This window comes from Peromyscus leucopus, chromosome 14 (genome assembly GCF_004664715.2).
Source record: "Peromyscus leucopus breed LL Stock chromosome 14, UCI_PerLeu_2.1, whole genome shotgun sequence".
Taxonomy (NCBI): Eukaryota; Metazoa; Chordata; class Mammalia; order Rodentia; family Cricetidae; genus Peromyscus; species Peromyscus leucopus.
The window spans coordinates 42,702,404-42,719,809 of record NC_051075.1 but is presented as its reverse complement, the minus strand read 5'-3'; the positions used below and the strand labels follow the sequence as shown (position 1 = coordinate 42,719,809).

Genomic DNA, 17,406 nt, shown 5'->3' with positions numbered 1-17,406 from the left:
TTAAGTAGCTATCATGGTTATTTTTTGCTGATCGTGTGATCCACATGGTGATCGGAACACCTTCTTAGAAACTCTCATGCCTTCTACATCTACCATAGAGTGCCTGTTAAGGTTGGCCCCTTTGCTGCGACTCTGCTATGTTCTAAGAGCTTCCCAGCTGCCCATTTGGGCAAAGAATCTGTGATATGACTTCGCCACCTTCTTTGTTTCTATGCCCATTTCTTTCTCCCATTTCTCTGGTTACACCCACTTTCCTTTCTAGTGGTGTGATTGTGCTTGGGGGTTTTATGGAACATTTCTTCTTTTCCCCTGTTCTGATTTCAATCTGCACAGTATAAATAGGTATTTGTTCCTCTTTGTGATTAGGATGCAGAGAAAACAAATCATCCACAGAACGCCTCTAGGAAAGCTTGTCCCACTGGGGTACATTCCTCCTGTCTTTTCCATCTTAACACACATTGGCAGAAACAGAACAAAGAAAGCAGATGGCTGAACTTTAGAAGCCAGAGGGCTCTTAGGGAACCTTCCTAGCAGAAGGGCCTTTGAGGATAATTGACATTTGACATTTCCTCAAGCCCTTTGTAAAGCTAAGGACCTCTGATTTGGAATGGCGGAGTCTTAATGGGCATCCAGGGATGGGGTGCTTCTGAAGTGAAGCGGTGGTTCATGCAATTCTAGAATTTTAAAGATGCATCCACATTTGACTCTTGCATGGGAATATTTCTCCTATTCTGTGGGATGACAAGTGTGTATCCCTCATCATTCCCCACAGTTTAGTTGCTTAAGCTTAGGGATCATGGTCAAGGTGTTCTTGAGCCAGACCTTGAGACCTTGTCAGGTTAACTATGTGGAGACAGAAGGTCATGCTTTGAGGACAGAGACATGACATATCTTAGTGTGCTTGGAGTACAGTTCTACGTTACTGAGTAATTTGGTTTAATGTGCATTGCATCTGTTATAAATATAGAAATGCTATAACAACACATTCTTCGGTATTGCATTTTGTTTTGTTATTTTTTCCTAGAAAGAGTGGGAGAGAGAAAAAGACGTTGTTTTTCCTCTTTCTAATCAGATGGGAAAAGTTAATATTGCAAAAGTTATTGAAATTATTTGTTACAATGAGGGTATTAGCTACTCCAGTGAATTGCATTCATTTTCCAAACACCAGGTTTCCATCAGGAACTGAAGTCTAGGGGATGTTACTATGATGAAAAAGTGCTATACACTGTTCTATCTATATAGAGGGGCCTGTGCTCTGAATTACATAGATCAACATTATCTGTTAAACCAAATAACACTTGGGGATGTGATTGACACTGTTGTCTTACCCTGCTTTCCAGGGAAAGGTGATGTGTTTGGAGACATCTTCTGGAAGGAAACCACACTTGCTCATGCTTGTGCCAATGTTCGGGCTCTGACTTACTGTGACCTGCACATCATCAAGCGAGAAGCCTTGCTCAAGGTCCTGGACTTCTATACAGCATTTGCAAACTCATTTTCAAGGAACCTCACTCTCACTTGCAACCTAAGGAAGCGGGTATGTCAAATCTACTTTCTCTTATGAGTATCCAGGGGGCTAGCCGGCTATGTTCTATCAGCCAAGGATGGAAAGTGCTTCATTTTGAGGTGGTACATCCCCATCTGTAGGGGTGACGTAATTTTCCTTCCTTTTATTTGTGTTGTTTGCTTTTACAGGGAGAAGATACTCTATCTGAGTAAATATTTGATTCTTTGTCATTTAAGATGCAAAATGAAAAAAACAGACTTGGGGAGAAACAAATGGCATATCATTAGTCAGGGTTCAGAATATCCAACGTCTAAGAATCCAGTAGACTGAGTATCTAAGTGGTCTTCAATATACAGCATGATCCCAAAGAATAGGCTCCAATGCCAGTGAAGGAGAGGTTGCCTAGGTTTAAGGTGCATCTTCCCACCTCAAGAGATACAGATTTAGGGTCGGTCTTCCCACTTCAAATAATTCAATCAAGAAAAAAACCTCTCGCAGGTGTACTCGGCCCCTTGATATTTAGTTAATTCCAGATGTGGTCAAGTTGGTAACCAAGGACACCCATCACATACGGTTAGCTGCTGGAGTTTGTGACACTGCTCTAAAAGGGACAGCAACATCTTTTTTTTTAGGATGTTGCTGTCTTTGGAATTCAGGATGTCAATCAAGCTGGCTACTCATTTTCTATTTCCATTGCTCTTTAAACCCTTCTTCTCATCTCATAATCAATTCACAAGCTTCCTTTTCATCAATTCTTTCAAAGAACACCATCAGAAAAATGAATTAGCCACCCTGACATACTCTGTAAATAGAGATAGGATTTATTTCCTTGGGTGCTGCTGAAAATTTGATCTTCATTACCATTTGTTTCTTTATTGATGAGTGTGGCATAAAGTCAATTTGCATAAAGAAACCTCCTCTCTCTGATTTATAGGTAATTGGGCATTGGCTAAGACTCTTTTATGGCCAAGAATGAAATACACATTTGGACAACTGCACTTAAGGGACTTCACATAAAATGATTGCATGTCTACACTGAAGTATTTTAGAATAACAGTCCTTCCTTTTGACAGCCTCTTAAAACCTTTCTTGTAGTTAACATGAAGGCAAACAAGCCAGTCAAGATAGAAATTAATGTCCACACTGCAGCAATGCAAAAACAAATAGAATTCAATCAATGTGCTTCTTGCTTAGGTTCCAAGAGAAGTCTAGGCCAGCAGGAATGGGAATCTCACTGACTTTTCAAATGTTTGATCTGTACTGGAGCAATGTTCCAGTTCATATGCTTGTTAACAAATTGTCATCGAATACCCAAGAACTGTGGAACAAGTAAACCGCTATAGAGAACAGGGATGAACCACAGACTTCGGTGCTCAGAATGCTTCAAGTGCACATAGTGTGAAACACCAGCAATTGGACATTAGCCAGGGACAGATGATGGAGAAGGGTCCAAATATTTTTGCCTGTTGTTAGGGAGCCCACAGTTCTTGGATCCATACTCTGCTTTCTGCTGTAAGGTCTCTATCCACAAACAGCTATTTGAAGCTCTTATGTTCACACTAACTCAAAGTGGATCCAATTTGGAATTTTTCCTGATTCTGTAAGGTTACCTGAACCCTTACCAATCACATTACATTTTGCAGAATACACACTGTCATTGTCCTCCTCAAAACAGATTGTTTACATCAGATCTCATTTTATATTTATGACATTTTTGTGACTTACGATGGAGACTTAGTTCTTCCTCCAGCCATGTGAAGAAATCATGGCCAGGAGGATTAATATTAAACAACCAACTGTCCTAGATAGATTTGGAGCTAGATGGAGGAAAGAGTTCATTTGGCTTGCACTTCCATAATCTAGTCTATAACTGAAGGAAGTCAGAACAGGTACTCGAGGAGGCAGGAATCTAGAGGCAGGAATGTAGCAGGCTTTATTTGGAGCCACTAACCAGCTCCCAAATCATAACATGGAGAATTATTATTAGTTATGAATACCCAGCCTTATCTTATGCTTGTTTCTAGCTAGCTCTTATAACTTAATTTAACCTGTTTTCTTCATCTACATTTTGCCTCGGGGCTTTTACCTTTCTTTCATTCTGTAAGTCCTGCACCAGTTTGGCTGACTGGTGACTACCTGGCTGGCTGGTCCCAGGCATCTCCCTTTCTTTTCCCCTCATTCTCTTCTCTCTTCTCTTCTCCTTTAAGCCTAGATTCCTCCTCCTACTTATTCTCTTTGTCCACCAGCTTCTACTGCCTAGCTATTGGCTATTCAGGATTTTTTTTAGATCAATCATGTGCTTTAGGCAGGCAAAGCAACACATCTTTACATTGTTAAACAAATGCAACATAAACAATGTAGCATATCTTTGCCTAGTTAAAGTAATATTCCACAACATAAACAAATATAACTTATCTGTACATAGTTAAGGTAATATTCTACAACACAGGAGCTAATGCCAAAGCCATAGATTGAGTACTGCTAACTGGCTTGCTTATCATAGCTTGCGCAGCCTGGTTTCTTAAAGAACCCAAGACTACCAGCCCAGGAATGGTAACACCCACAATGGGCTGGGCCCTCCCCCATAAATCATTAATTAAGAAAATGCTCCACAGCTGGGTCTTATAGAGGCATATTTTTTTCACTAGAGGCTCTCTTATTTCAGATGACAGCTTATGTCAAGTTGACATAAAACCAGCCAGCACACCAATCGATGTAGTTATAAGGCAAAGTCTCCAGAAGGAATAATTCAAACAGATCACAAATAGAATATACAGTTCATCAAACTAAGTTAACCATAAAACTCTGCTTCATTTTTTTTTCTCTTGCACACTCCTATGCATGTGTTTGTACAGTTATAGCACACACACACACACACACACACACACACACACACACATATTTTCTTGGTTATTAGAGCTGACAGTCTGTATAACTGTGGTTCCACCAGTTAAAAAATTTGAGCTGCAGACCATGAACACTGGTTTGTTTTTACTTTTTAATCAGGATCTGGGGAGTACATGCTTGTCTCTACAGGTACTAGTGTGCTAAGTTACAAGTGGCTTCTCCCCTTCCCAATCTGCTATAACTTTCATTGCTTTTTAATTTTATTTGTTTTAATAATAATTCTAATCTAATTCATAATCCCATCCCTCTGCTCTTAATGGGTTATTTAGTAACTTGGCTAATTGGAGAACAGGATGTGTTGCCAGTCTCTGCCACTTTATTCTCAGTCAAACAAACTGTGAAAGAGAACTGTGAAAGAGTATCTTCCAATGGTTAGTAATACCAACTACCATTTGAGCAGCCTATTTTATGTGCTTAGGCATAATGTATTTCAATTATGATATTATTATTATTATTATTATTATTATTATTATTGGTTTTTCAAGACAGGGTTTCTCTGCATAGCTTTGCGCCTTTCCTGGGACTCACTTGGTAGTCCAGGCTTATGATAATATTATTAATGTCATCACCCCACAAATAAGGCAGAATAACCTCCATTTCAACTATAAGACAGTGAGGGTTCTGAGAGTGGTATTTACATCCGCCAAATAATTTGTGGGTCAGGATCTGGATTTTTGCCATTCTTTGATTCTACAAACTTCTCACAATAGTTGCCAGACTTTGCCATAGACATTTTTTAACAGACAGATGCTTCACAATGTGTTAAATATCTCATTCATTTACTTTATTCCCCATTGTTTTACTGATTGGAAAAAGATGGGTTTTCTTGCTGCTGTTGTAAGAATGATTTTGTTGAATAGTTGTTGCTCACTTCTATAACTAAGACTATGTTCTTAGTGAGCTATGGGCACCATAATGACCATGGCCATTGAGTAAAAATATGATTCTAGTAAGTGGGGAATCAGAATTTGAACCCAAGTTCTCAGCCATAGTGATGTGCAGCTCTGGCCACTTTATAAATTTATGCATTGCTTCCAAGGAGACATTGTGGAGTATGTGGTTTTCAGTGGATGTGCTAGAGAGGAACTGGGTGAGTCTTTGGTCCCCGACCCTTATCTCCTGCTGTACAAATAAGGTTCCCCTTAACAGGAACAAGTCTTTAACTCTTCTACTTAAAAAAATTATTGTAAAAAAATGTCTAGTAACTTTATCCAACAATGAGAGCTGGGATTAGTGAACTTTTTGAATCAAGGACAAGACAGTAAAATCTTTAGGATTTGTTTGCCAACCTCAACTATCCGATTTCACTGTTATGGCACAAGAACATCTTCCTACACTAGTCAACTCTAACAGAATAGAACCAAGAACTTTAGTACGTTTTGTGTAATAATCTTATTAAATGCCAGCAATACAAATAAGGCACAATAGTAGCCATTTCACCCATGAGAAGGCTGAGGTTCTGAGACTGGGATATTGTATCTCAAACACTGACTGTTTTAAATAAGAATTTTTCAATCTAATGGTTAGGAAGCCTGAATTGAGTGTCTGGCCCATTTGATTCCATGGTGAGGGCTCTTTTTGGAATTTGCAGATGGCTACCTTCTCAGTGTGCCCTCATGGTGGGACAGGGAGGGATGGACTCTCTGCCTCTCTTTGTATAAAGGGCCATCAGTGTAAATAGGCCAATAAGCAAATATTGTTGTGTTTCTATAAACCATTTCCAGTCAGATGACTGGCTACCCATGGGCCTCATGTGTGTCAGCTGCTAGATGCAGAGGACTAGAATGATGCTGGAAATGGTGGCTATACAAATAGAAATCTTTCTGCCTTTAACAGAAAGCACATCTCCCTTAGTTTCCACCCAGCCAGAGGGCCACTGTAAAACAGAAAATATCACACAATTAAGAGTGGCTTCAGAGCCAGGAAGAGAACGCTCAGGAGCAAAGACACTGGCAGTTAGTGAGAAGCTGAGTGAGTTCACACTCAGAGCTCAAAGCCTCACACTAGAGTTCAAAGCCTCTAGTTCTCTCTCAGGTTGGAAACTGCTTCATTGAGTCCAGGCTGGTTCCCTTATAAACATTGCTCTGAGAGAAGGTGGAGTATAGTCTTTATGTAAAATCAAAATATTTTAGTAAATAGTAAAACAAATTAGTAATAAAACAAATTTATTTGATTAGTCCTAAAAGTTCTGCACAAACAAGTGTGTCTGTTTATTTTTGGACCAACAGGTTGTTGGGAATACATGGAATAAATTAAGAAGCCCCTGATCTCATGGTGTTTGAAGTCTGAGATTTTTTACTTGAAACCTGCAAACTTTGTTAATAAAAAAAAATCCTATATTTAACTTATTTATTTGAAGATCGGTTCTGTCTCATGGGATGGGCCTTAAATGCAATCAGATATTGGTTGGCTGGTCCCATAAGATTTGTGCCTAAGACATAGATATTTTTAGATTATGTCATGTATGTTTAAGACATTCCAACATTTTGTTTCGGTTATCACTATTTTATGTTATGCATTGAAAGCAATTGTTCTGCGAAAGGACCACACACTTCGCCAGACAACAGGAGATTACGGCGCTGGTGTAGAATTCAGAATCTAAAGTGAGTTGCACAGAAGGACTTGGTTGATGTACTGTTTTCTGTGATGAGACCACACTTTTGTGGTTTATTATGAGTTTAGACATGGTTAGAGAAGGCATTAGAGAACAGCAGAGTTGAAATATTTGCTGAATTTATTTATGCATTTATATATTTAACCAATTCAAGATGCTGTTTCTGGGGATGATGAAAGAATGAGTGTGTAGCGGATTTAGTACCATCCGCAGGTCTGAGTCAAAAAAGATAGTTGGCACACTCAGTGTAGTGTAGGTGATAGATTCCAAAAGACTCCCATTAGGCTCTTCAATTAATTGTATTTTGATCATTCTATCTAGTGCTTATTCAGCAGCGTTAACTATATAAAAACAGACTGAACCCAGTAGAAGTCACTGTTGTCCTTTAAAGCATTACCTGAACAGTTAACCTGGAGACTTGGATTGTAACTGATTCCTACCCCTCTGGCTAGTGAGTCCCTTTCTGGGCTTAAATTATTTATTCAGATAATATAGTTTATGTAAACAATGTGATTTCTTTATTTTATTCTGTGGAATTCTGGTACAGGCTGGGCAGAAGATGCCTACATGAGCACTTCCCAGAGACACTGTATCCCTAGTGAATTTTATGGTTGGCAGCATTTTATATGCACTTCCATAACTCCTGCTGGACAAGCCAGAGAGAAGATGCTGGGTGCTCGTGCCTGGCTTTCCCAGCCTCTCCCATGCACTTCTTCCTTAGCTAAGCTAGCTTTGTGTGCTTAGGCTGCAGGAGGTCATTGCCACAACTGTAGCTCTGTCTTATTCTTGTGACTTGTAGTCAGTCATTCAAGCTAGGGATAGTCTTGAGGACCAACAATGCACCATTTATAAAGGTTACTAAGAAATCTGTTCTCCCAGGTCCTCAGATCTGCAGATACATTGGTAATTTTAGCAGAACCCTTTCCTAGTTAAAAAAAAAAAAAAAAAAAAAAAAAAAAAAACAAAAACAAAAAAAAACTTGCTGAGGCCCCAGACATTACATTTTATGAGTATAAGAAAATGAGCCATTTAAAAATTGGTAGGTATATTTGTACATGAGTCTGTCAAGAGAATTTCATTTCCTTGGAGCTTAAAAATAAATGCTCCATTAGCACTTACGGCTACATTAAGCATGGCTGAGATTGCGAATTATTTCTGAATATTTTCTTCACTTTCAAGATAGCAGGAACATATTTCCCTCCAGAGTAACTACTTAAATAAGAAGAGTGAGAGGTTTTATTTGCTATTTTCTGTACATATTCTGATGAGACACTTTGTTGAAGCATGGTACAGGAAGCATTGGTTGGCTTGATGTCTATTCAATACACATTCTTACTAACAGGTGTGGGGGCCCCGGGGGAGAGGCCCAGGGTCTGCTGTCCAGGAGACCTCAGAATAAAGGTCATCACATATTCAGGAAAGTGCTATGAAAGGGTACACTCTGGTTTAAAAAGGACACCAAGAAGATGAATGCAGTCTATCTCAGGGGAGGGGACAGGGAGAGTCTAGAAGGGCGATGGCAACACAGGATTTAGGATTTCTCTTCAAAGACAGGATTATCAAGAAAAAGCAACAATTCTTATAGGCTACCTACTTTTCTTTATTTCATTATAGATGAAAAAAACTAAGAAAATGAAGGGATTCATCCAGGTTTACATAGTAAGTTGGTGTCAAATCTTTCATTGACATCCAAGCTTTTTGTGTCCTATGCTGTCAGCATTTCTATTATTAAACGTAGATTAAAAGCCTTGTAAAAAAAGTGGGGCCATGGGAACTTTACCCCTTTCCATGATAACATGTCCATTGCCACCGCTGTTGCTCTGGTCTTGTTTATGCAGCAATTTCTAGGAGAGACTAAAGGTATCTTTTTAATGACCTTTGTGGAAGATTATAAAATTTGATGCTTGGTTATGTTTAGCCTTCAGAAAGAAGACAGATCGCATGAGCTCACGTGTGATTTAGAGATTGATTTCAGTGTGTTTCGCACTGAGCTTTGGTACCAATGAACAGAGAACCCCAAAGAAGCAAGCAAGCAAGCAAACAAACAGAGCAAGCTACATGCCATGCGAGTAGGATTCCAGCCAGAGCATGATCCAACCTCAACAGTGGATGTTGGCATCTCTGTCACCTGCATTGCAAAAGACTTCACATTAGCAAAAAAGCACATGCCTTTCACATCAACATCATCTAAAAAGTGATACGGCATATGACGAGGAAGTGTTGCGTCACCATCAACTTTGTACTATTCTCTGCTCTTTGCTGTCACGTCAGTACCTCAGGAACTGAGCTGGCTACTCCATCACTCAGAATAAGTACATAGAATGAGAAGTCCTCCCAATGTCAGTACCTCAGGAACTGAGCTGGCTACTCCATCACTCAGAATAAATACATAGGATGAGAGGTCCTCCCAATGCCAGTACCTTAGGAACTGAGCTGGCTACTCCATCACTCAGAATAAATACATAGGCTGAGAAGTCCTCCCAATGTCAGTACCTTAGGAACTGAGCTGGCTACTCCATCACTCAGAATAAATACATAGGCTGAGAAGTCCTCCCAATGCCAGTACCTTAGGAACTGTGCTGGCTACTCCATCACTCAGAATAAATACATAGGCTGAGAAGTCCTCCCAATGTCAGTACCTTAGGAACTGAGCTGGCTACTCCATCACTCAGAATAAATACATAGGCTGAGAAGTCCTCCCAATGCCAGTACCTTAGGAACTGTGCTGGCTACTCCATCACTCAGAATAAATACATAGGATGAGAAGTCCTCCCAATGCCAGTACCTTAGGAACTGAGCTGGCTACTCCATTACTCAGAATAAATATGTAGAATGAGAATTCCTCCCATTGGACATGCAACATTACTTATTAACCTTCAGATTAAAATTTATGAAAATATAGACAGATTTATCACCAAACATGATAAACATGAGTACTCCAGATAATGAGAAGAAGGGAGGGCTGTGTTTCTGTAGAACTGAAAAGCCCTGAAATTTGCTCAGCTGGTGGTAGCTAAGCATATGGAGTTGTTCAGAGAACATCTTTTTGTTGGGGCTGAGAATGAAGATTGCTACCCAGCCAATTCCAAAAAAAACCTCAAAGGAAAATGTTGTAAACTACATTATGATAAGAAAAAAAAAACTAACTCACATTAAATAATGTTAATGGAGGCTAAAATATGCTTCCTGTTTAATTTCCTTGTGGGGGTTATATTTACAGATATAAACTCCTTTATGACTCTTGATCAGTGGTTTTCAACCTTCCTAATGCTGTGACCCTTTAATACAGTCATGGTGACCTCCGACCATAAAATTATCTTATTGCTACTTCAAAACTGTAATTTTTCTACTGTGCTGAATCACAATAAAATATCTATATTCAGGATATCTAATAAGCACCCCCAAAGAGGTCACACAGGTTGAGAACCACTGCTCTAGATCAAGACTGATGGGCATACTTTATCACTCCATGGCTTTGCTGAATTTGTCGGCTATCATAAAAATTCTAAACCAAGTGGTACTAGAGAAAGTCTGTCTAATACTTCTATAGTTGTTGTCAAGTGGAGTCCACTGGACAACAATAGACAATGATGCCAAACTGACAGCTGCCCTTCTGTTGTGTTCTCAAGGCAACACCTTCCTTGAATGCCTGAGAGTAGCTGTGCATTCAGACGTCTCAGTACTGTACTCTCTAGCACTCACTTCAGGGCTAATTTGGAATCTGGTACCAATGTTAATTTAATGCTCACATTCATTTATGTCTCTCATGTAAGTCCAGTGTTTGGCTGGTACAACATAAAACTAATCAGTGGCTTTAGCTATGGAAATTTATTTGTTCACGCTTATAGAGGTTAAAATTACAAACCTAAGGTGTTGGGGTTACTACCTGATGGGAGCCATTCCTCTAGGGAACACCTTCTCACCGCAGGCTCAGACGGTCTTTCTGCTACTTCTCTACATGGAGGGAGTGAGCAAGAGGACTTTCTGGTATCTCTTTTTATAGACCTACTAATTACATTTGACATCATGGTGACTCTTCACTTTACTCTGTAGAAGCCCTGTCTAAAGCTTAAGCAATATCAGAAAATATGGTTTCGGTATATGAATTTCAGGAGGATGTCAACAATGGATCCATACTCATCAAGGTTTATTTTTTTAAAGTTAAACATGGAGAAATAGTTGAACATAACATCTACAGCTGAGGGATACTGAATCACTCCAGATGTACAGCAACAAAAATCTGTTGATTTTAGTAACTTCTGAGTTGTACCTGATCATACAATGATTGATGAAGATCCATTGACCAAAAGGATCGTCAGGGGAATAAAACGGACAGAATAGATGCTTAATTGTAAAGGGGGAAGGTATTAAATTGGCTTACATACGTGGGGAATGGCTATCTGTGTGGTGGAGAAACAGAGAACCTGGCATTTGCTCAACCCAAGAAAGTGGAAGTGTCAGGACAAGGGAGACCAATGACACAGCCCCAGTTTGAGACTGATGGCCTAAAAGCTCCCTGCAGTGTGGCTGATGTATTGACCTATGACACAGCCCAGTTTGATGCTGCAGAGCTGAGGTCCCACACCGTGGCAGCAGCACCAGGTGCGCTTGATCAGGCAGAATGAAGCTTGCACAGGATGGATGGAGTCTTCATTTTCCACTTGTATTCCTTCTAGATCCTTTGCCTATTAGATGGGGCTGAGTACATTCAAGGGAGGCTTTTCAAACTTTGGTCACTATCCTGCATGACAGTCATCTTTGGAAGTGCTCCCACAGACAGCCAGAACAGTACTCTGCTGATCTCATAGGCATGCATCTCTCAATCCAATTCAAGCTGACAATCAAGATTAACTATTACAACCTGGGTGCCTGACAGTGCCAGCTTATAATTCCAACAAGAGGCTGAGGAAGGAGAATTGTGAGTTCAGGGCTGTCCCAGGCTGTACAACAAGACCCTATTTCCACCAGAAGGAAAAGAAAGAGGAAAGGAGAGAAAGAACAGGAGGAGGAGAGGAAGAGATGAAGGCAAAGGTTAATCACACCAGAAGGATTCCCATTAAGAGACAGAGACGGAGAAATGCCCCAAAGCATCATCTCATATAACTTTGTAAAACAGGGAGACCAATGGGGTAATACTTAGGGAATTCCTTCTGCCCATAAAGCTAGACTTCTACCACACATGGTGCTGTTTTTGAGTCTAGCTCACTGGAAGTTAGCAGCTGGTTTATGGGGGAAGCAAAGCACCCACCAGCTCTGCATTTTATTTTTGCCTGGAGGAAGAAACAGTGGTTTAGCTGCATGCTTGCACTGGCACAGCCTTGGGATTTGTTGGCTTCTTTTCTTCCCAGAGTGCATGCGTATCCTGGTGATGCTAGCACCCTGGAATATCTTTTTGCTTCTGTGAGCAATGAGATATTGCAGCAGTCTTGTGAATGAAAACATTCTAGAAATTGCTACGAAAAAACCTCCCTGAAATACTTGCTTGGTGTACATAGCTTGAGTACTGTGTATATTTCCAAAGTACATGCCAGCATCTTTGGGAAAATGGTGTAGGACGTGACAATGAGGGTTCCAGCCACAGTGCTTTCTTTCCCCTTCCCAAACTCATGGTATGACAGCTAAATACCATATGACAGCTCGTTTATCCCATGGACCCACTGATTTTTAGCTGATGAAAAAAGATCACTGTCCATGCTTGGAACAAAACATAATGTTGCTTCCATAAAAGTCTGGACTGTGTATGATGTACCGCCTACATCTCTTTGTCTCATAGCACTGATTGTGGCAATTTGTTTTCCTATCAATATTCTGATCTCTCATCCAAACAATGAACTCCTTAAGCAGGTATGTTTTTTTGTTTTTTTTTTTTTTTATCACCAAAGACCAGAATTGCAACTTCTGTATTGCAGAATATATAAGTGAATGAATGAAATATGAGTTTGTCCTTCTCCTGGGCACCGTTTTTACTTCAGGCATGAGAATAATCACTGTCCTCTGAAAACACACACGCACACAATACCCTTGACAACTTTGGCAAAGAGCCTTATGAAATAGAATGATGAAAATGACCGCTACTAATTGGTGTTAAATCACAATTAGAGTTAACTTCCTGCTGCTCCTTCTAATCGTCTGTGCCTGCAGATTCTGCACAATCCTGCTGGTCTGGTGCTTTCAGGAGAGTGCAGTAGCTTTGGCATTGGTGATTTAGGATCCCCAGACAACAGGGCTATGATTGCAGAGCAGCACTTGCCTCGAGGGCTTGGGCATGGGAGGTGCTTGGAAGAGAGGGCATTTTTCTCCCAGTTGCCTCTCAGGAATCTTCACAACACACTTGAATCCAAGCAGAGTATACTTACAGCTGTCTTTACCTCAACTGGTTTGCAAATTCACTCAGAGCTCCCCTTGCAGGATTTGATCTATAAATCAATCACCTTTGGGATGATGAAGCTTATACCTCCCAGTTTACACAGCTAAGCATTACCTCATTTGTTCTGGAAATCAGCGTTGTAAAGCTGTGAGCTGGGCGAGGCAGACCTGTTGGCTGCCCTACAGCTGTTCATTGCAGAAGCCTGCCTAGGTTTTCTACCTCCAAGTTAGCTCTCTTTGCAGCTATGGGGGTTAGAGTGGCAATTTCAGCAATTCTAGAAGTTTGTCATGTGCATTTTAGATGAAGCAGAGACCTAATTATGGAGTCTTTTGAATCCTTAAGCTGATTCTATTTAAGGCTCTCTGTTGGTCTGCTTCCAGACAGAAGGAAGATTTTTCCACATTTGGTGGCCAGGACAAAGGTTGACGGAGCTTTCATCCTTCAGTATGCCTCTAGAACGGTTATTTAAGGACTGAGTTTCTCAAATTCCAGAGGAAGGGATGGATTCAGTAACTTACCATACTTTCCATTTCTAAAGTTTGTACCATGTCTTTGTTCCCACCATGTTACTGGAAGCATGATGGCTTCTCAGACCATCTTCACTTAAAGGGAAGTACTTTTTATGAAAGCTAAGGTGTAGACAAGTTTCTAAATGGTCTTATTAAATAAAAAAAACATGGAGCCAAATATAGGAGTGAAAGCCTTAGATCAAGGAAATAGGGAAAGCCACCAGCCAACTTTACCTCACCAACTCTGCAGCTTCTAAATGTGTGACTTCCTGTCTACCCAGGCTTTATATGCTTTGCTTTTCTGCCTTCCCATTGGCTCTCTTAGCCCAGCTACCTCACTTTCTCTTCCTACACAGCTCTGTCACTTTCCGTCTGCCTGTACAGACCTCCAGGCCTCTATGGTTGGTACTGGGTTTAAAGGCATGTGTCACCATGCTTGGCTGTGTTCCTTAGTGTGGCCTTGAACACACAGAGATCCTGCCTGCTAAGGGATTAAGGGCATGTGCTGCCCAACTTCTTCTTTTCTTAAAATGACTGGTCTTTCTCCCCGCTCCCCCAACCCCTATTTCCAGGCAAGCTTCATTTATTAACCTACAAATAAAATATCACCACATTTCAGCACAAATGAAGTATTACTACACTAAGGCTGCAATGTGTGTGGTTTTGTCTTTTTTTTTTTCATCCGTGGTACCTTTCAGGATTCATTTGAATTTGGAATACATACACTTTTCCCCACCCAAACATCTTTTGTTTATTCTTCCTTGTCATTTCTGGAGCAACAACAACAACAACAAAAGCCAATGAATATTCTCTGTGTTGAGTACATCACAGGATATAAGTAAACACACAATATTGAGTTACAATCTTTCTTTTTTCTTTTTTTAGGGGACTCACATTTTAATGTAGTTTTAGGCATAGTTCATTTGTGAGTTCTTTTCTCCTCGCCCCCGCAAATAATATCTATGAATTCCATCATGTGGTTTGTCATTTTATTTATTCCCTTCATTTCATACACTAACTCAAGTGATTCCCTTGGTTCTGTCCTCAGATATGTCTGAGAAAAGTTAGGGCTCAATAAACATGAACTTAAAGGCTTCCCTGCTGATTCTAAGGGTAGCCTTACAGGCTTCTCAGGGAACATCTTTTCAGAAGCATTTGCTTCTTCAGAGGAGGGCTTTTCAGATGCTTACAGTAAATTCAGTCAGACTGTCACCCACAAAGAGTAAAATAAACATGATAATGCACGTTCATATTTATAGACTACTAAGGGGTTTAAAACATACATTTACAAGTGAGAAAACAGAGAGCTGTACTGTGGTTAGAATGAATTTCTAATAGCTGACTCTTCCGGCCAAAAATAGCATCTAGGTTCATAGCATGCCCTTTTCCTCCCACCTGGGAGGTGCGTTTCGGAGATTTTGGCATTCTACCACAATAACCTTTCCTCAAAGGTATCAAATCAAGCGGTTCTGCTAAATAGCCGGAGACACTCCGATGACCCGAGGAAGTCACAGTAATTTCTTCTGGAGAAAGTCATTCATTTTCCTTGTCTTCCTTCTACACCCTGTTATACTCGATTTGCTGAGCGCTTTTTGAAGTTGGCGTTTGCTTTCATTTGGGTTTTTTTTTCTGTGCCCAGAGTATCACTCTCTGGAGAATGATGCTATCTGCGGGAGTTCAGGGAGAGTCATGGCCCTTGAGGAAATATTCAGTTTGAAATGGCAACTTCAGAGTAAAAAGCTCAATTGCTAATTATGTGCATGGGAGCCAGTTTCCCCCCAGAGTTTCACACACAGGGGATGGGAGGCATTAGACCCTGGCCAGAACCTGCTTCCTTTTAACCAGTGTCTTTGTGCATGGACTCGCCATTCAGGTGTGTTGAATAGTTCATATGTATTACGGTCTCCATGGCAGGAAGCTGTATGCCCCCATCTAGAGCAAGAAAATAGCATCATTAGTGCTTGGAGTTCAAGCACCAGCATGTTTTGAGAGGTCCACTCAGTCTTATGGAGTCTTATGCTGCCACTCAGCAGAGGGTCTATGCCAGTAAAAAGTGAGATGGGATTCAGCCTGGTAGTTTTATAACTTCATCAAAGGAGACTGGCTGCCAGCTGGTTCATACCAACACTCCACGCCTAGTCACCGAATGGCTTATTACTAACATCTCACAGGAGCTGGGTTTCCTGTAAAGACTGATGGGAGTGCTGTTCATATCAACACTCCACACCTAGTCACCGAACGGCTTGTTACCAACATCTCACAGGAGCTGGGTTTCCTGTAAAGATTGATGGGAGTGGGGGAGGGGCAAAAGAATGTGCCTGTAAGGGCCTGGTCACCTGTCTTCTAAGGTAGCCACTGTCTCCAAGGTGTTTGCAAGTACCTCTCAAAATGCATGTTTGTTCTGGTACCAAAGTCATGAAAGTGGATTTGGTAGTTTTGCAAAGGGTTTCTCTAACCCATTCTGTCTGCTACATGTCTTTAAAGGAGCGAAGTGTGGTGTTTTTTTTTTTTTTTTTTTTTTTTTTGTTGTTATTGTTTGTTTGTTTTTGTCTGCTCATTTTTTTATTTTTTAAGTTTTGAACCAACCGTTCTATGGAAGTTAGCTGCAGTAACGAAGTATAGAAAAATAAACAGGGGAAAGTAAGAAGAGATGCATCTTTTATACTGCTATCGTGTAAAAGACACAAGTCACATTATCTGGGCTCCAGCTCCCCATCAGGGCTCAGCTGCAGCCTCACCCCATTCTCCTCTCATGAGCTCCAGTTGTACTTGGCCTCCACTTTCTTCAAACTCCCACACAAGCAGCTACTGCTCATGCTTAGTATCTACAGCATGCTGCTTTTAAGGGTCAAATAATGCACCACACAGAGGCTCTGTCTCCGGAAACCCACTGTCCGAGTTCCCAAGCGGGCACCTCTCTCCTCTGTGTCTTGCCACTCTCTGCACTCCAGTGATACTATTATTATGAATGAATAACAGTGTTATAGGGTTCATTCATCTCACGAAGTCTGTGCCACTTCTCTTTCTGGTATTTGCATTTAATATGCATAATACATAAGTACTGAGAGGAAAGTTGCAGGGAGAAAGAGAAAAGGGTTGAAATGCCCCCCACCCCCATCCCACCACCCACCCCTCACTTTTCTCTTTATCTTCCTCTTCCCATCCTCTTCCTCCTGCTCTTCCTTTCACTGTTTCTGCTGCTTCTCCTCATCTTCCATTTTTCTTCTTCGTGGTGGCATTGTGGACTAAACCTAAGGCCTCTGTTTTTGTTAATTCTGAAAAATACTAAGATAGTTGTGAATATATCTTCAATAAGAATGTGTAGATATTACATTTTTGGAAAGTTAGAAAATTATTTGAAAAGTATAAACAAAAAAAATGTATACTTGGCCAGAGAATACTATAAGCAAATACATTGAGTTGGCTTCAATGCCTAAAATAGTAAAGGAACATCATGATAGTTGGGATTCTCTAGGGGACACCTGAATACTTTCTCTCCCTG

General features: G+C 40.5%; 1 protein-coding gene across 1 annotated transcript in view; it reads left to right on the top strand.

Moving 5' to 3' along the window:
* Window positions 1–17,406, top strand: part of Kcnh5 (potassium voltage-gated channel subfamily H member 5) — a 297,452-nt gene that overhangs the window by 228,811 nt on the left and 51,235 nt on the right. The window contains exon 10 of the mRNA XM_028858007.2: window positions 1,341–1,537. Within this exon, the coding sequence (XP_028713840.1) occupies window positions 1,341–1,537 (197 nt within the window). The remainder of the gene's footprint in view (window positions 1–1,340; window positions 1,538–17,406) is intronic.